This window comes from Cuculus canorus, chromosome 1 (genome assembly GCF_017976375.1).
Source record: "Cuculus canorus isolate bCucCan1 chromosome 1, bCucCan1.pri, whole genome shotgun sequence".
NCBI classification, from domain to species: domain Eukaryota; kingdom Metazoa; phylum Chordata; class Aves; order Cuculiformes; family Cuculidae; genus Cuculus; species Cuculus canorus.
The window spans coordinates 118207290-118227858 of record NC_071401.1 but is presented as its reverse complement, the minus strand read 5'-3'; the positions used below and the strand labels follow the sequence as shown (position 1 = coordinate 118227858).

General features: G+C 38.7%; 1 protein-coding gene across 1 annotated transcript in view; it reads left to right on the top strand.

Moving 5' to 3' along the window:
* DCBLD2 (discoidin, CUB and LCCL domain containing 2) overlaps positions 1-20569 on the top strand; it is a 43448-nt gene that overhangs the window by 4674 nt on the left and 18205 nt on the right. The window contains exons 2-3 of the mRNA XM_054076370.1: positions 14036-14263; positions 18547-18684. Of these exons, the coding sequence (XP_053932345.1) occupies positions 14036-14263; positions 18547-18684 (366 nt within the window). The remainder of the gene's footprint in view (positions 1-14035; positions 14264-18546; positions 18685-20569) is intronic.

Genomic DNA, 20569 nt, shown 5'->3' with positions numbered 1-20569 from the left:
GTGGCTGAAACAAACAACTGCAGCAACTGTTGGGATTTCCTAGCCACTTACTTTATAGGGCTATCTCGGTGGCTTTGTTACTTGTCAAGTGCTGCTGAGTTCAGAAGTACCTGGGACGGGACTAGAACTAGCTGTGTGGTTTTTGTGAACTTTGTTTCCTGAAACTGGTTTCAGACTTAGAAGTAACTGTCCCTTTTGGTCACTAAAATAACCTTCCAGTAACCTCCGAACTTTGAGCCTGAAAGGATCTAACACTGTCCTCCAACTCTAAATTATAAAGAAAAGTGTCTTGATTTGTGGAAAAGGAAACAGACATGGAGAAGGTGGCTCTAGCTACATATCATCTGGGCAAGAGGGAAGGAGAGAGGCTGTAGCTTCTCTCTAGATGTGCAGGAAGAGATTGTTTGCTTCTGGAATAGAGGGCTGACAAGGGTTTCAGCTGCCAAGTTAGCCCATTGCAGATGTGTTTTTCCGGATACAGAAAGCTCCTGGACGTGAATATAAAGCCCTGCCACAAAACCATCTGTATATGAGCAATTGTCCTGTGTTGCCCTTCATACAAGTGTCATTTTCTGCTCTTGCTAAATTAGATTGGGTGGTGTCTGAATGCCCTTTGTATCCATTGTCCTTGTCTGGGCTCAGCTGGGAAGAAAAGAGTCACAGCCAAACCCACAAGGAATTATTTTTATTAAAAAGACTCCTGGATCTTTGGATGAGAGATTTATTATCCCTCAAATTAGCATTAGAATAAGTCTTTTATGACAAGGAGAGCAGTGCTCTGTTGAACTATTTGGTTTTGCTAATAGGACAGTTTTACTTAGAAGTACAGAGTGCTTTGAAGATGCAGTTGTGCAGAATGCGGCTCTTGAGTTCAGGATTACTGCATGTAGACAGGAGTGCTATGGAAAATCTCCTTTATCCTTGTGTTGAGAAGCACAGAATAACTTTTCAAGAATGGCTAGAAGTTCTGTCAGACTTAGCTGACGTGTCTGCTGTTTCAGGTTTTCTGATGCTCTTTTTTAATTCCCAGCATTACACCTTGAGGATGGCTGTGCTCAGGAGGAACAGTGCTTTAGAGAATTGTGTGGAGGAATGCTCTTCCTGGGGAAGAGTGAACTGGTATTGAAAGTAAAAATTTGACCTAATAATAGTGAAAATTCTTTGCTTTTGAAAAAAGGAATCTCAGCGAAGTTATTTTTCCTCCTTCAGTTACCGAGCCTTATTTGAAGTGCTTAAGTGAGTCTGGCGGGCAGAAGGTACGTACGTGTGTTCTGCAGAGCCATTCTGTCTGGGAGGTTGCCTCACAGTACTTCAGCCTTGCTCGTGTTTGGAAGCCTGTTGAGGTTGTGCTAGCCTAGTCTGCTCCTCTAAAGGAAGCAGGAATCACCATTTTGTGTAAACAGTCTTAGAGATCTCATACTTGATCCCAGAATGTATTGCATTTTGCTTTGGATTTAAGCACTACAATGCGTGTTGGTTTTATATATATGTGTGGATGTGTGTGTGTTTATACATGGCTATAAAAATCAAGTATCTGTGCTAGGGTTAAAAAGGTAGCATAAATGTTCTTCCAGAAGCTTGTATGCTGTTACTGTATGCATCTCAACCCAGTGACCTTCTAGCATGTCAGTGCAGTCTTTAGCAAAATTATTTTCTTGCTACTAAGTGGAGATGTTTGGCTTTCAAAATTTGGAGGAATGTTCTCTTATGTTATTCACATAAGAGAAGAATAATCCACCTCCTTTTCTGCAATTCCACCACCTGCTTTATACTCTGGCAAATGATGCATTAGATTTTTAATGTAATCACTGCTGTTCTGTACAGTTTCAGTCATCAGCTAGTTAAGTGCTGCCTTGAATGCATCAGCTTTGATAGCTCAGATAATCATCAGTACAAATGCAGTCCTTGTTGGAATTGTTGCTCCATGTTTTGACAAATGTTTCTACGTTGGTTATTTTATCCGTATTTTGAAAGGTTTTAAAATAAGTTATTGCGTGTCACCCCCACTTTTGTAGCTGCACTCTGTACCTTGGGGAAACAGTTAGGATAACCTAGAATTTGCTTTGTAGTCGAAGGATTTCCCTCTCTGCCTGCGTTTTCTGATTAAGAGTTGCTTTTAGAAAAATTTCTTCAATCAAATGCTGTGCAACATCCATGATCCTTTTTTTAAAGCAAGTAATATAGTTGAAACCATTGTCCAAGAATAGACTGTGGATTTGTTACTAAACTGAGGTTACAAGGGGTGGGGAGTGGAAGCAGTAGTAATGTTAACATAAAGGCCATGTAGCAACTTGTGTTAAAATAGGATCTATAAATTTTTCATTGCTGTTTTTTATACAGAGTGGTGGTTTATTGTCTGTGAAGCCTGTTCGTTAATGTGATAAGACTATGAAATACCGTATTTTGCTGATCTTCATACTTTGCCTTCCATAATTTGAGGCAAACAACTTGAGCTAAGCTATTCATATTCTGTTTGAGCTTGTTACTTTGTACTTGACCACTTTTATGTTATTTGAATTAAAAATTATACTTGAAAATGTGGTATTTATTTGACATTTGGACAGCAGAACAGCATTGATTTTGCAAATGGCTTTTGTATGAAGAATTCTATATCTAGTATTTGAAAAAGAAAATCCCCAGCCCCTGGATGACTAAGAAACCTAACCTGTTTCTTTCTTATCTGCTCTTTCATAAAATCATAGAATGGGTTGAGTTGGAAGGGGCCTTAGAGATCATCCAGTTTCAACCTCCCTGCCATGGACAGGGATGCCTTCCACTGGATCAGGTTACTCAAAGCCGTTCCAGTGCCTCGCCACACTCATAGCAAAAGTTTCTTCCTAATTTTTAATCGAAGTCTCCCCTCTTTCAGCTTAAAATCGTTCTCCCTCATCCTATCTGTGCACTGCCAGATAAAGAGACCCTCCCTAGCTTTCCTGTAGGCCTCCTTTAAGTACTGGAAGGCTGCTATAAGGTATCCCCTGGAGTCTTCTCTTCTCTAGGCTGAACAACCCCAACAGCCTGTCCTCATAAGGGAGGTGCTCCAGCCCTCTGATCATCTTTGTGGTCCTCCTCTGACTTGCTGTAACATCTCCATGTCCTTTCTGTGCTGAGGACTCCAGAACTGAGTGTATTAACTCTAGGTGAGGTCTCATGAGAGTGGAGTACAGGGGCAGAATCACCTACCTCGCCCTGCTGGTCACACTTCTTTTGATGCAGCCCAGGATAGGATTGGCTTTCTGAGCTGCATGTGCATGTTGCTGGCTCATGCTGAGCTTCTCATCAATCAGCACCCTCAAGTCCTTCTCTTCAGGGCTACTCTTGATCCATTCTCTGTCCAGACTGCAATTGTGCTTTGGATTGCCCTGACCCAGGTGCGGGACCTTGCACTTGGCCTTGTTGAACTTCATGAGGTTAGCACAAGCCCACCTCTCAAGCCTGTCCAGGTCCCTCTGGATGGCAATCCTTCTCTCCAGTGTGTCGACCATGCCACACAGCTTGGTGTCATTGGTTTCACTGCATGACCGCTTAGTTTCCCTTGGTGAAGAGCTATAAAAGGATAATTCATTTTCTTGTGGTTGCTAAACTCTTAAAAAATTAATTTAAGGCATATAGTTCATACTTGTTCAGCTACTGTCGTCACAGTTGTTTCAGTCAGCTGCATCCTCGGATGCAAGTGAGCTCATCAGCGACATCAAGATGGGAGGCAGCTTGGGCTGCAGTGATCACACAGTGGTGGAGTTCAAGGTCTTGAGGGATATGGGACAGGCAAGGAGTATAGTCAGGACCCTGTATTTCAGGAAAGCAAACTTCCAGCTCTTCAAGGAGCTGGTCAGTATAACCCCGTGGGATGTAGTCCTCAGGGACATGGGAGCAGAACAGAGCTGGCAAATATTTAAGGGTGCTTTACACAAAGTGCAAGAGTGCTCAATCCCTTGTTGTAGGAAATCAGGCAGAGAAAGGAAAAGACCAGTGTGGCTGAGTCGAAACCTGCTGGTCAAACTGAAGAGCAAGAGGGAACTGCACAAGCGGTGTAAGCAAGGACATGGAACCTTGGAAGAGTTGTGTATGAATCTGGTCAGGAAGGCCAAGACACAGCTAGAGCTGAACTTGGCAAGTGAAGACTAACAAGAAGGTACTACTGGTAAGTCAACCAGAAAAGAATGGTTAAAGAAAGCATACCCCAACTGATGAATGGAAGTGGTGACCTCGTATCAACAGATGAGAAGGCTGAGGTACTCAACAACTTTTTTGCCTGCCTTCACTGACAGCTGCTCTCGTCACCCCTCCTGGATCAATGGACAACAAGAAGGGGACCAGGGGAGCATAGCCCATCCCACTGTATGGAAGGATGAGGCTTGTGATCACCTGAGGAACCTGATCATATATGAACCTCCAGGACCTGATAATATGCATACCAGAGTCCCGAGGGAATTGGCTGTTGTGCTGGCCAATCCACTCTCTATGATATTTGAAAAGTCATGGCAGTCAGGAGAAGCCCCTGGTGACTTGGAAGAAGGGTAACATTGTGTTCATTATTAAAAAAGTTCTGCACCATTGTTACCATAGCATACATAGCTGTTGCATTAGTAAATGTTTTTGTGTAAGCTGAATAAAGTTTGTGAACTTAATTGTGTCATTCTTGGCAACAGTCATATTGAATAATAAGGAGTTCACCCCCATGCTGTAAATAGAGTAAGTGTAAATTTAAAGAATTAAGTTAGAAACAGTTGGTTTGGTGGGTGGTTTTTTGTTATTGTTTTTGGTTTTTTTCTCTCTAAGTGTTTAAAGCATGCTGGCTGTTAGTTAAATTCTCTCTCAATGCACCTTTAAATAAAGTCTGAAAACTTTACGGAAAGTTGAATTTAATGCAGCATCCTAAATTTCCTTTAGTTAGAATCATGACTATCCAATTGTAAGCAGTTGTGGTGTACAAGAAATTATACTTATAGGACCCTTCTTGTCTTCAATAGTGTGGAAACTATCCTTTTGTAAAATGACCTATGAGTTAGGAATAGAGAGGTTCTAACTTGACACTGTTTTTGAGAGGTAAAGTCTGAAGGGGTTTTTGTTTGTTTCTGTGTTGTTTGTTTGGGTTTTTTTTAGAAATATTTGTCCACTGCTTTCTTTATACCAAACTTTTATTTTTCATTGGTAAGACTGCATTGCATTGGTTTTGGTCGTTGTGGTACTTAAAAAAAAAAAAGCAGGAAAATGGGATATGTTCCAGTTTGGTATTTTTTGTTTTGTTCTGTGTGATTATCTCTGGGTTTGTTAACATTTTTCGTTGTTCAGTAAAAGTTTAAATAAGTGTATTACTCTTTATGATGCAAAAATTCAATTCAACTCCAGAAAAATCACTGGAGACAACTTTATTAACCCTATTCTAGAGATTATGCATCATTTACAAACTGAAAAATGAAAATAAAATCAATAGTCAGGTAATCTATATGCTTTATTAAACATCCTCTCCACACTTCATGTCAATTCCCGCTCTAAACCTTCCTCTCAGATTTTCAAGGTTCTTTCCAAATTTACTTGTAATTCAAGGAAGAGGTTTTGTCATCCAAGACTGCAATAGCATCCATCAGAATGAAAATCCTACCAGCTGCTGGTCTTTGAGTCATCAGCCTTGCTGAAATTCGGTGTTTTGTACGTGAACTGCATGGATTCCCTCTTCTAACTTTTCTCCCCCACAGTGGTTCTGATAGAAATACACTGATTTTCTAGGTTCTTTACTTGAAGTGCCGTAGGAGATAACCATGTGATACATCCTTGAGAAATATTCTTAGTGGTGGAAAAGCGACCTTGAAAGGCTTGATACGCTTCTATAAACAGTTGTGAGCAGGTAGCTTTTCTGTTCCAGTTTCCAAAAAGATGATGGTGTAATAGCTTCCCAGAGTGATACTGCCAGTCATATTACACTGATACAGTTGGTCTTGGTCTGGCGTTTAAACAGAGCTTGTAAATGTTTTGTAAAATTATTCCAGATTTGCAAAAGGTTAATTATTTTTCATTCCTCCTCATTTTCTCCTCATATTCATTGCTCCATTTGTGGTTTTCTTAGTCTTAGATTGGGCAGTCCTAAAACATCAAATATTGATTAACTGTAAAGAGAAAATCTTTTCAGGTCTCTCAAGTGCGGTTTCTTGAAGTAGTAGTAGTAATTGTTTTAGCGCCTCGTTGCAGTTTCAGACATTGTCATAGTGGGGATAGAACACTGGACTGCTTTAGCAATTTTGCCACAGTTCTCTTTATACGTCCTATTTTTGCACTTCTAGTTTTATATTAAGGTGAAACTAAAGTGGCATATTAATTAGACTTGGCAAGACAAGCAACTTACATAGCTGACTGGGTGTAAATGTTTTTTATCTAGAGAAACACCACAGAAATGAGGCTGATGAAAGATCCTCAGTATCTTGAGGGGAAAGATGAATTAGGAAAATGAAAGAAACAGAAGGTGAATTACGGTGGTGCAGTTTTTCTTAGATACTTCTCAGCACTAGGAATTTTGACTCTGAAAGGACAGTTAATGCAGTGGTCCAGTGTATCTGTAGAGTTGTGCACTTCTGTTTACCAACAAGTTCACAAAGGTTTTCATAGTTGCCAGCTCTTGTATCTTTAGCAGGACTGTAGCCAGTTAAATCCGTATCTGGCCATTTTAACTTTGCTCTGAAATTTGCACTGTGGTAGAAAGAAGCCACTGGCGTTTAATTTTTCTTTAACAAAGCCATGAGTTTTGTGAAACCAGCAAGCTATGAACCATACTATCAGTTAATTTCTATTATTATGTTATTGTATATAGATGTCAAAACATGTCTGATTATCACAAGGGTGGAAAGAGAGATGCATTAAATTTAATGCTCTTGAACGCTTACATACAAAGTCCAGTGGTGATCATTTTTTATCTTTTTCTCAAGTGCATTTCAAAACATGAAATAAAGCACTTTCATTACTTTATCTCATCTTTTTTAAAGAGCTTTTTTCAAGGTCTTCAGTTCTATAACACAAGGCATACTTTCCTTCTTGCTGTGAAGAAGTTGCAGCAAAGCTGATGGGCAAGTTTAAAGTTCACAGGTAGTTTTTACTGGAGCTTCACATACTACTGACTCCCTACATGCTCTTGCTATTGTTTTGTGATAATTTCGGCACTGATTTATGAACTGGTAACGGGGAAGAGAAAAAGATGACCATAGTGTTAATTTAGTGTGTGAGTTACTGGGATGATTGGAGAATTTTTAGCTTCTTTGTTGACGTGCGTAAGACTTGTGAAATTTCATTCTGTTCTCGTGTGGTGAAGAGTTTGAAGACCTTACCAGAGAGTTGAAGCTTATTCTGACCATGATTGCTGCTTATTCTTGTGGAGTTTTGTGTGACCATCTGTGTGTTATTTTTCATTTCCTTCATCAGCTGTGTTTCTGATGCGTAGCGCTTAGAGCACTGAAGCACAACAGTGTTTATTTTCTTGAAGGTGTTGGTACAGATTGCTAAGTAAATGATATGTCTTGGGAAGCAAGCAAGCTGTGTGTGCCAGACAAAAGGCAACATACAGCATGAGCTGTCACTATAATTCAGCATGGGCAGCAGATCAGGAGGGCTTCTGCATTATGTACCATTGAACGCAGAGCCATCTTACAGAGTCCTCATGTAAAACACTTTTTACCATGGCTAGCCTGTGTTTGTAGGCTGCTTTCGCCTGCATAATATTTAAGTAAGTCATTGCTGCCTTCAGGGACTTACTCACATCATTTCCCTGACAGTGCAAAAGCTCTGCAATGGTCTTACACAACTGATCTTTCGTTTTTCTTCTTTTGAAGTAGTCAGTTTGGCTGGTATGTGATAGTGGAGAAAGCAGATGTCTTACCTGCTCTAATGATGTAATAATTTGAAATAACTTGTTTGAAAATCTTATTGTATTTTGGATGCTAAATTCAGCAAGGCACGTTACTCTCTCGTGCAAAATTCAGTGGCTGAATGTTAAGACTGTTTCCAGAGATGGTGATTGAAAAGCTATGCTTACAGATGAAAATAATAAAGTGCTAATTATTACTAGCCCAGCATGTGGCTAGTCTTGTAAATGAAAACAGTAAAATTTCATTGTAATGACATCTTAAATATTGTACTTTTGCTACAGGAGCAAGAATAAGCCTTTGTCTCCTCACCTCCCCTCCACCTGGCCACGGATGCCATTTTGGAACATTTTGGAAGGGAAATTGCTTATTGTACTTCACCTTTTGTCCTGTTCCTATCTTTGTTAAACCTAAGCCTGTACTTTCATTGCCCTTCTAAGGGTACCCCACAGCAAGTAAATCAATCTGAGCTGAGACAGCCGTAATCCCACCTCCACTCCTTTCCTTGCCCTGCTGCTGGCAGTTGCACAATGAGCTCCCTCAGAGAGGTGAGTTGGTTGAAATCTAACACTGCTGAGGGAAGGCTTAGGGGCACTGGTTTGTCTTTAGACAGCTCAGTTCCTGAAGCCAGTGCTCCTGTGCAGCTGGTCTTCCGAGGGGAGGGATGGTTTCTGCATTTCTGTTTGGGATTCAAAGTAGTTTGAAATGCACACACAGACTGGCAGTGTTGGTGAAGGAAGCAGTTGCTGGTGTTCCCCTACACTCACTCTGTCCTATCCTTCTGTCAGGGAAGGCACTGCTGCATCTGCACACTAAAGTAAATTAGGAGATTGCTCTAGGCTAAAACTAACAGCTATTTTTACCTCAAGTCTCTGGTCTGGTTTACCATGTGGCTGCAGAAGTGTTTACTTCTGGTACCAGGAAGGGTGTGAGAACAAGTGGCCAAAAGCAAGAAGCAGACAAGGCTTGCTTTTGTCTGTGGCTGCACTAATTTAAAGAGCCTTCAAGTGTTTATCGAGCTGTGGCCTCACTTACGTGTGGGGTATGTTATGTTGTGAAACTTCCTTAATGGGATGGAATGCTGAAACCAGTGTGCTGAGGCAAATAGATGGCATAAAGAAGAAGGTGGACTGTGTGTTTGTTAGCTTCAGAAAATGAATTCAGACAGAGAGCAGATTCCTTCCTGAAGAACACAGTTCTGTGGATTTGGGTGGAAGCAGCAATGAGTTTGGAGAACACAAATAAAGGCATTTGAAAATACCTGAAAAAGCTATTCAGAATTTGTCTCTGTTGCCTTAATTCTTCAGTGTTTCTTATGCATGGAATTTTATTGTTGGTTCTGTAAACTCTTATGCCCACACCGAGAAAGGCAAAAAGCAAATGCAGTGTCTTTTAGTGGCAGAGTGATAAAGACGACGGAAATGCAGAGTGCAAGAACTCTGTGTATTTGGAGTTAAAATGAATGCATTAAAATATCTTTTTGCTTACATAACTAAAACACATTCTAAAAGATCTACCTTTGCTTAGTTGAGGAAGATTGAATTGCATTCTGTATGTAGTCACAAACTTACAGAAAATCGTAGCTTACATATGTAAAATCTTCTCAGGAAACCCACTGGTTAAATTGAGTCTGTTCAAAAGGCGGTGCCACATGTTAAAATTGAGATCAGTGTTTTGATGTGCATCAGTTGTGCCTTATAGACTGTAATCTTAAACTGTCTGATGTCTTTATTTTATTATTCTCTATTCTCCAGGTAAGGAATGGGAAAGCATTCTCTAGTCTTAAAGATTAATTTTTAACGTGTTTTGGTAGTGAGAACAAGATCAGCAGTCGCTAACAGCAGCCAGTCTTAGGGGGAAAAATTTTTGATTAATTGACTTCAACAGCTAGAAAGAATAATTAATCTTTTTGTGGTTATTAATAGAGTACTTAGCACCCACTCCTGCATGTGCAGTACCATCTCATTTTATTAAATTTTACATTTTCTTCTCATCCAATACATTTTAGTATGTTTGTGTTGGTTCAAGTTCTGTATTCTGTTGATGTAAAGACCTTAGGTTTGAGAAATTGTTTTAAATCATCTGTATGATTGCATCAGACATCAGTGTGCCATAGCCCACAGTTCATATGTAATCCGTCAGGGTAATTCATCCAGACTGCATTCAAAGTCGCCTGCAGAAGAGATGAATGATTCTCCTGATGACATCATTTTTTTTTCTCTACCAGCTTTTTAAGAGGTGCCTAACTCATGTTTTGGTGAAGAGCCAGGCTTATTAACGTTTGCTGTGAAAATGGACCTCAGGACACATGAAATCCGATGTATATCTGCAGACTTCTCAGCAAATGTCAGGTGCAATACATGTGTGCAAGTGATTATGGTGCTTCTGCAAAGAGCTTGATCTGTTGCATGGATGCCCCCTTCCTGGACGTATTCAAGGCCAGGTTAGATTGGGCTTTAAACAACCTGATCTAGTGAAAGATGTTTGGAACCAGATGATCTCTAAGATCCCTTCCAACCCAAGCCATTCTATGATTCTATTCTGCAAGTGCAGTAGGTCTTTTGTGTGATGGAGAAGGCTGAAAGAAACCAAGAGACCCATTCAGCTGTGTACTGAAAACAGAAGTTGTGGGCCCATTCAGTAATAATTGACTTGGAATTTGACAGTTACCTCTTCTATACCTTCTCAGATATTCCACTCTCATGCACAGAGATTACCAGAAGCAAAAGATTCTGTGGATTTATTTAATGACTTCCAAACGAAGTAGCTAATGCTCTTACGTATGCGCCTGTGGTGCAAACAGTTGTACTTTTCTCTTTTTCTTGGAGAAATTGCTGAGTGTTGCAGATTGCTCCCCTGATACCGGACGTATGTATGTGTGGCTGGGGTTGATTTGTGGTCTTTCTACAACTTTGATAGAAATGGAGCTTACACACAGAGAGTCAAGAGCTATCCTTTTATATCACCAAAAAAATGAAACGAGATTTCATGCAAGTTTCACTCAAAGTGTGGTTTTTAGAAATTTCCAAACAGCTCTTGAATGATGCTGCTGCCCTTGACAGACTATATATTGCATAACAGGCATGCAATGGTAATCTTCAAATTCTTTAGGCATGAAGTGTCTGGCACTTCTGCTATCGCTAAGCTAAGTGAAACACACAACAAAATGAGGGTTGTCGTTCTAAAACAACATCTAAAACATCCAGTCAGAATGAGCTACTTTTGAAAGCTGGCTTCATGGTAAGATGAAACAGCACAACTGTTTTTCCTTTCCATTCCTTTCTAGTATGATTTGACAGCAAGTTCTTTAACGTGGATATATTAGAGGAGTATTTTTCCTTGCATGTTTTCAAGAAAGCCTACAATAAAAGGGAGATTTGAGATTTGCATTTCCATTAAATTGTGAGACAGATTAGAAAGTTCTTCTGTCTAGCTACTGGGAACAAGAGTTACTGTTCCAAGCTACAAGGGGAAATTTGACATTTCTTAGTGACATGTCTTTAAAAAAAAGTTTCTTTTTGATGGTTACTGCATTACAATAACGGGCCCATTAAAATGATAAATTTTAATTAAACTCTCAAATATTCTAGGTCGTGTAAGCAATTTTATATTCCTTAAAGTGCACTGAGAGCAATGTATCTGCTTGTACAGGGGAAAGCTATTATGATTTCGTGGTCAAAGGCCACTATATGAGTGTATGTGCATATTTTCTGTCTGTTAAAGAGTAAACAGTTGCTTACTCCTCGCAGGATAGGAAAAACACGGAAGTGGTTAACTTTCTCATTGTTTTTATTTATCATGTAATGTAAAACTGACTGCTGCCTATGTTGAAAATTAATTATTTATTTCTGCAGTATAAGGAGTTTTGAAGTACTAGCCACAAACTTCACCATGAATAAAGACTTAGTATGTATTTTTTTATTGTTGTTAATATGATAAATTCCATGTATTTTGTTTTGTGTGTGAGTACTTGCTTGTAAAAAGCCAGTTCACTAGCAAAGGATTCAGTATTTTTCTTGACTGTTAAGTGTATTGTGACTAATAAAGAATCTGATGTTTAATAAGCATGCTAACTAATAAACCAAGGCCATGCAGGTTTTGCATGATGAATCTTTCCCTTACTCTTAGGTTTATAAAATGCCTTTGGAAAGAAACTAGGATTAGAATGATACACAAAACATACTGTTTAAGTTACATCTTAAGTGTAACACTGGGCAATTCTGTCTCATGTACTAGAGCAACAGTACTTCAGGAAAGTGATTTATCAGCTGTCACCCGAATGGAAGTAATATTTGTCATGAAATTGAACAAAGTATTTTAAAGCAAATTGCTAAAACTGAATGAGGGAAAAGATGACTAAGCAGTGGCTTTGCAAATAGAACTTTTGATTTTATGTAGGAAAGTATTCCAATCACCTTTTACGAAAGAAGATGCTTTTTTTTTTTTTTTTGCGACTGTTAGCAAGAAAAAAAAGCTGCTGTTTGCATCTGTTTGTGATTCTGTATATAGCGGTAGCTATATACATAGTTTTATAATATAATACTTTAGCTATTGAAACATGCAGCTACCTTTCAGTGCGTTCAGATTATAAATAGAATAGATTTTGTTAGTAGAAACCAGGTGCTTTTGTAAGCAGATTTATCAGACTGAGTTAAGTAGCAGAGTTTGTTTTTCCCACATCAATGCATTAGACTTACTTTTCTGTTCAGTCTTGCATGAAGTACTTAAGAATTCTGAAATTTAGTTAAAATTCTTAAATCTGTGTATGATTTTTGTCCCTAAAGCTTAGCTTACCTTTTCCTGTTTAGCAAAGGAACTACACACAGTAGTGTGCAATATGAAACACTTTCAGACCATCACATCTGTCAATACAAATTACTTTGATTATTGTGAATTTCTGGAGTATGAATCTTGACATAATGTTAACTCTGTTGAAATCACTTGGTAGGAATTTTATACACAGGCATGATTTGAAGGGTAGACATTTCAAAGACATTTCTTAGCAGCAAATCAAATCTCATTTTTGGCTTTGCTATTTTTGCTTACATTACTTTGTTCAAGGTCCTGATTGCACTTTTTAATCTCAGAAGTTCTCTGAACTATCTAGTGTCAAATCCTGAAAATTATAATGTTTTTCCTGGTCTACTCGTTTCATAGGACTAAAATCAATATAGGCTTTTTAGCCTCCAGTGCTATCAAAAACAAATCCGTGATGTTATGAAGCTTATTTTGTGGGGCTTGTGTTATTGCAGGTGTTAATTTTGTTGCCCTTGTGCTAGGAATAGTCTCTTTTGTCTTTATACAGTGATTTAGAAAGAGCCAGCGGTGGTGAATGTTACTTAAAGAGCATTCTTATTTCCAAAACAACACACGAATTCTTACACATCTTGTACTAAATACTGGGGGAAATTCAGGTCTAGCGTTAATTAAATAGATTTTTCAGTTTGGTCTTTATAATTTGGTTTTGGGAATATACAATTTGTGCTATTTTTTTCCTGAGTTAACAAATTTTTAGTATTGTTACTGCTGTTTAAAATTAATACTCAAATGTTGAATAGAGGCCCCCAGGTTGGAGTTACAGTTTAATTTGTTGCAGAAATCCAGAAAAATTAAGCATATGCTCTAAAGAGCTGGAAGGATTAATTATAGCATTAAAAGTGTGATACAGTAGAAAATAATGCACTAGCAGTTTGATCGTGGTCCAGACCTGGCAGTTATTTTCAGCAGAGTATTTGCTCTCCATTGTCTGTCCACTTCTTTCTTATTGTGTTGTGGATACAGCAACAACAGTAAAACTGATGTGCTCTTGTATTATTGACAGGTTTCTCGTTTGAGAACCTGTTTGCTTTTGTGCATTGGTGCTTAGGGAGCATGAAGTAACAGGGACATTTTATGTATTGCTTGTGAAATTTTTTAAGTCATTATGGATGAATTTTTATCTTGTTGAGGAAGTTGCACAAGCTCTCTGGTCACTTATGATGAGAAGTTAAACATTAGGCAAAATTAGTTGAGTGGTATTTTCTCACAATTACCATTTCATCTGCATGCCACTTACCTTGGAGCTTTCTTGCAATGTTATTAAAAATCCAACAGAACTCATACCACTGCTAAAAAACAGGATGACCAAAATCACCAGTGAAGCTTTGAAGATGAACGCACATATCTGACTTATTTTTGTTCTTTTGTAGGTGATGGATGTGGACACACTGTTCTGGGCCCTGAAAGTGGAACTCTTGCTTCGATAAACTACCCACAAACCTCTCCCAATAGCACAGTCTGTGAATGGGAAATTCGAGTAAAGCCTGGGCAGCGAGTTCAGCTCAAATTTGGTGATTTTGATATTGATGACTCAGATTCCTGTCATTCCAGTTACTTAAGAGTTCACAATGGGATTGGCCCCACCAGGACAGAGATAGGTAGGAGCTTCTATAATTGGCATTTGGAAGCTTTTGTTGTCATTATTTGTTGTCTTATATAGATTTGTTGTCTTATATAGAACTTGGAAGATACTGTAGGTACTTTTGTTATTTTTTAAATTTCCCCTTCTTTACCTGCTTTAAGCAGAGTAGCTACTAGGTATATGATGTTAGTTAAGTTCTTTTTTTATAGCCCTAGAAAACTGTTAAAATTCAGTTGGATATTGGGCAGGGTAAGACCTTGCCCAAATACATCATACTGTGCTTTGTACAGTGCAGATTTTGAGGCTTATGAGAAGTGATGAAAAGAAAGAAGTGGTTATTACTTACACGAATCTCAAGTAAAGTAAAGAAAGGAATATTAGTAATTCTGTGATTGGAGTTCTGTGTTTCCTGAGCTTCATATCAAGGAAAACCTGCAAATCTTTGCGAAGTGCTATGTACGCCTCTCAACAGTAGAAAAATGGCCACTGGGGACCAGTTCTAGTAACTTTACTACTGATAATACTGCCAGAAAGCACAGCTAAGGAAAGATTCTCCTGTATGCTGTATGAGTCTTCAGGACAGGGGTTAAGGACAGGTGCAACAGAAACTATATAAAAATAAAAGTGGTAAAGAAAACAGTAATCTAATCTTTTCTCTGGTCACATGCTTGTTTTAAGTATGCTTACCATTGTGTAGATGAATGCCTGCTGTCTTGACAGAATTCCTATATGAATAAGATATATCATGGAAAAACATGATAAATAATTATGATAGCAGAACGTTCTACATTTTGTTCATACATACAGTGATTAGATGCAACACAGATCCTATGATAATCTTTGATCCTTCAGATTCTCAAAGGAAAGAACTCCACTGTAGTATAGGGGGTTTTTTCCCCTCAGATGTTTCCCAGTAGCTAGCAAAGTTCTTATAAGCAGTGAAGGAGGAGTTGCAAAACTCTGAGGATCTTCATTTAAAAAAAAAAAAAAAGAAAAGAAAAAGTAATATACGCATCTTACGTGTAATACCTTCCGGTTTATATGGAATAGCTCTGATCTGAGCTGTTCATCTCAGTGGTATTAAAGGATGCCAGGCTTCATTAGTTAATAGTTATGTAGTCCAAATATTCCCTCTTTTGTGACAATGTCCACAGTTTAATTTTTGTCGTCTTTAAGAGGACAAATTAAACATTCTAACTATAAAGCAGGGTTTTTTTTCAAATAGCTGGGTGCAATCATCTGTTTAAATGTAGGGTTTTAAGACCCTTGTGGTTACTTTGCACAAAACTCAGAATAATTGTTCCTCCTTCACTGAAATCAGTTATTATTGTGCAGATTAATTTTATTTCATTTTCTAAAGCTTTAATCGGGAGAGAGAGAGAGAGAAAGATAGAGATTTACTTCAACAAGATTGTTTTTGTGCAACTCAAATGCCAATCCCACTAGCCAAGTATTTTTATGAAGAGGCTAGTGGGATGTTAGCTACTCTTTTCCAACTGTTGCCTAGGTAAGTGTGTGTGAAAATAAGTATGTGCTTAGAGCCATTGAGCCAGACTTGATCTAAAATAGGAAATGCTGAAGTCCTTATATGGCTAGGAACGTCCAGTTCTGATAAGTCTATTATTCACTTTTACAAGTGGCTTAATGGGTTCGATTAAATTTTCTGCTTCATTTGTTTCTCTGGGCTTTCGGCTGTGCCCAGCTGGTGTAGTAGCACAGTATGTTGAACAAATGTATGTGTTGTTCTGCTCTTACTAAATTAAATCACAGAACAAAGCAGTGGTATTAACAGTGGCAGACACAGATAATGCAGATTATTCAGTGCTCATGTCTGAAGCAACAAACACTGGAGAAATTAAACAGTGACCTGAATTTATTTGGAAGAAATCTGTATTTATCCTGAGTTTTTCCATTCAAGACTGCTGACATGGTCTAACTTTAAAATACTTGTGTTACATAAAATCTGAAGTTCAGCGATACCTACTTAAACCCCAGATGACTTAAAAATTGTCTGATTAGATTAAAAAATGAATTGTTAGTGGGTTAGTTCATTAATAAGCTGAGAAGGTTTCTAGTGAAGCTTTTAAGGTTTAGTTATCATTCCAAGACTTTTGAATAACTAGCAATAAATCTAAAGAAAATTTAAATCTTCAGTGTGAAGTTTGTCTCTAGTTGAAGTAAGATCTATAGGTGTTCTGAATTAGATCCCATCACAGTCCAATCACTATGTATCTACAGTCAGACGTATTTGTTTAGTACGTAGAATGTAAACCCAGATCTATAGGAGCAGAGCAGGTAAGCTGCCCTGGGAATTCCCTCTCCTGCTGTAAAGTTGCTGTACAAAAGCACTTGAGATCCTTCAGTGCATATAGTACAGATACAAGTACAGATAAAATGGTAATTTTACATTGACAGAGGCATCGCAGCACTCAGGTTTTGTCCATTTCTAGTGCCTGATTTTAGAAGGATTGCTAAAAACCTGGCAAGAGGCCAAGGAAGAGTTAGAAAAATGATTTGTAGCCTCAAAAGCGTGTCTTGCCATGAATCATAGTGTACATCAGTCTACAGTTTGTCAAAGGCTGTATCTCCATGGTGCAAGCAGGACTAGATAGTTTATCCAAGCAGGATTTAAATGTCTTGCCCTGTGTATTTGCCTCAAAGAGAGGATAAATGGTGTCTTGAGGACAGTCTGATGTACCCTGAGAGGAGTCTTATGCTGGTCAGTTGTGTAACAAGATCCAGTGCCTGAAAATAAAACTTTTTTAAAAAAAAAAAGAAAGGAAAAGTAGTAGTTGGAATAATTATGCAGTTCATCATAATAAATGCAATTAATCATTGAAACATGACTTGGAGCAAAACATGGGATCAATATGGAGCCTTGGTAAAAGGGAATCTACTCCTTTGTAACTCTTGCTGATAACCAGTTTCAGTAGTGAACTGAGGTAAGGTTATATCTGTATAGTAGTATAAATTTAGTTGAAGTATTATGAAATCTATTTTCTGGGTTTTTTTCATAAGAAAACACCCTGCTTTGTTAAAAAAAAATTTGAATTAGCAACATTTAAAAGGCTCTGAATAATGATGGGAATGTATATATCTAATTTTTTAAAATTTTATTAGTATTTGAGAGTACAGTCCACTTTTTAAAGGAATTTTAAATACACATTGTTTGTTATATTTCTATCTGTTTTGTGTTATATTTGTTAAGAACTGTTCCTGTAGGGCACTGTTATTTCACTCCATTTACTTGAGTATTGTAATTTGCCTTTAGCTGACGGGGAGTCTGGCTTCTTCTATTTTTTTTTTTTGCTGTTTTAAGATATGATAACATATTTGTTATCAAGAAAGCAAGTAAATGAATGGTAAACTAAAACCTGTGCAATGTCATTTGCTGCTGGTGATTATCCGCTTTGATTATCCTCTACAGAATCTTAAATGGGGTTATAGATGCTTTACAACATAGAATGATCAAGGCAGCCTATAGAACAGAAGATAATTTTTTTTTCTTGACATGTTAATAAGCTGATCAGAATTTAATTAAAGTTTCTAGTTAGTAAGACTGGAGAAGCCCATATTGATATGGGTCTGTTTAACAGCCTTTCATCCAGGTCGTGTGACTTGTTAGTAGTTGTACGACTTTGTAGGGTAAATGTTGTCAGTATCTGCAGAATCCAGTATATCAGTTTAAAATGTATTATTTTTGGTCATTTTGGACAGCAGGAGAAGTATTCAGATTCAGAACCTCTGTTAGGTTTTATAGGTGCCACAAAACAGAAAGTGAGACAACTGGCAGTTTATGTTAATAGTACTCGCATATGCTTATACGTCAAGTGCATCAAATCCAAAATTAATAAAAGTAATTGACAAGAAACCATGAAATAGTTGGCAAGGAAGAAGTTGCCCAGCAGGTGAGGGAAGAGAAAGGGTTTTCTTTTCATTTGCTTCTGTAGATGATTCTTGTTGCCTTAACTTGATCCTTTTCCTTAACAGATTTCTGATGGTCTTTGAAGAACTGACTCTAAGGGTTGTTTGTGACTACAGGCGAATGGGATAAAGTCACATTTATTTACAAGTGTTAAGGATATAAGAGAGACTCATCTTTTGACGGTGACAAAAAAATGTGGTACCCATAATGTGCCATTTGTTTTGAATGGGCACTGGCTACATTATTTAGTGTCATGCGGATGTATTTGCTTTTGAATCTACACCAGTAGTAATGTGAGCTTACACTGCAAGTGAAAAAATGTTTATTTACGCGTAATGGTTTTGGTCCATGTCTTCTTCACCTTCTCTCCACAGGGAAATACTGTGGCTTGGGCTTTCAAATGGATGGTTTAATTACTTCAAAAAGTAATGAAGTCACAGTACAGTTTATGAGTGGAATACACACTTCTGGACGTGGATTTCTTGCAGCTTATTCAACCACTGACAAATCAGGTATTTATAATTACTCAGTATTTTTTCTCTGCTGGTAAAATTAGAGCTGTCTAGTAAAAACACAGAACTAACTTATTTATTCCTGTGTTCTCACAAATTAAGTTCTAAAAACGAAGGCTTTTAATACGGTCTTTCTAATACTGCTGCATAGGAGATTGGGACTATTCAGTTACTGTTTTGAATGAGCAAACTGCTTCAGATAAAGGACAAAATGATTCTTTTCAGGTAGTAATCCAGGTCGCAGATAACCTTCATTTGAAAAGTCATAGCAATCAGGAGAAGTCACTGGTGACTGGAAAAAGAGCAGTGTTGTGCCCATTTTTAAAAAGGGTAAAAAGGATGACCCTGGGAACTACAGACCTGTCAGCCTCACCTCTGTGCCTGGGAAGATCATGGAACAGATCCTCCCAAAAGCTATGCTAAAGCACATGGAGGACAAGGAAGTAACTCAAGACAGCCAGCATGGCTTCACCAAGGGCAAGTCCTGCCTGACCAACCTAGTAACTTTCTGTGGTGGGATGGCTACATCAGTGGACACAAGAAAAGCAATGGATCTGATATATCTGGATTTCTGTAAAGCCTTTGCCACAGTGCCCCACAACATCCTTCTCGCTTGATTGGAGAGGTATGGATTTGATGGGTGCACTGTTCGGTGGATAAGGAATTGGTTGGGTGGTCACATTCAAAGAGTAGTGCTCAATGGCTCGTTGTCCACATGGAGATCCGTGACAAGTGGTGTCCCTCAGGGATCTGTACTGGGACCAGTGCTGTTTAATATCTTCATCAGTGATATAGACAGTGAGATCAAGTGCACCCTCAGCAAGTTTGCAAATGACACCAAGCTGAGTGGTGTGGTTGTTACACCAGAAGAATGGGATATCATCCAGAGGGACCTCGACAAGCTGGAGAAGGGGGCCTGTGTGAACCTCATGAGGTTCAACAAAGCCAAGTGCGAGGTCCTACACTTGGGTTGGGGCACTCTGCAGTTTCAGTATGGGCTGGGGGACGATGTGATTGAGAGGAGCCCTGCAGAGAAGGACTTAGAGGTACTGATTGATGAGAAGCTTGACATGAGCTGGCAGTGTGCGCTCAAAGCCCAGAAGGCCAACCATATACTGGACTGCATCAAAAGAAGTACTTGTGGCCAGCAGGGCGAGAAGTGATTCTGCCCATCTACTGTGAGACCTCATCTGGAGTATTGTGTCCAGTTCTGGAGTCCACAGCATAAGAAGGATGTGAAACTGTTGGAATGGGTCCAGAGGAGGGCTATGAGGGTGATCAGAAGGCTGGAGCATCTCTGCAATGACAGGCTGAGAGAGTTAGGATCACTCAGCCTGAAGAAGACCTCTAAGGCTCTGGGGAGGTTCTTTTTACAAGGGCATGTGGTGATAGGATGAGGTGGGATGACTTTAAATTGGAAGAGGGAAGATTTAGATTAGACATTAGGAAGAAACTCTTCACTCTGAGAGTGGCGAGAGAGTGGTGAGACTGGCACAGGGTGCCCAGCGAAATTGTGGCGGCCCCACCCCTGACAGGGTTCAAGGCCAGGCTGAGTGGGCCCTTGACCAGCCTGGTCTGGTGGTAGGTGTCCCTGCTCGTGGCAGGGGAGTTGGAGCTGGATGATCTTTTAAGGTCTCTTCCAACCCAAACCATTCTACAATTCTATGAACTAAAAAATATTCCTGTCAAACTGTATATATTTTATACAGACCAACCTTGTGGAAAATTTTAGTTCAGTAACAGTGTTCTATACTTGGTCAACTCTTTAATTAAATAACTGCCAACTACTTTTTAGGATTTTTTTTCCATTTTTTGTATTTTCCCATTTTTAGTTTTTCTAGTCTCTAAAAGAGGCAGCTGTATTTGTTATGCACCTCCTTCCAGT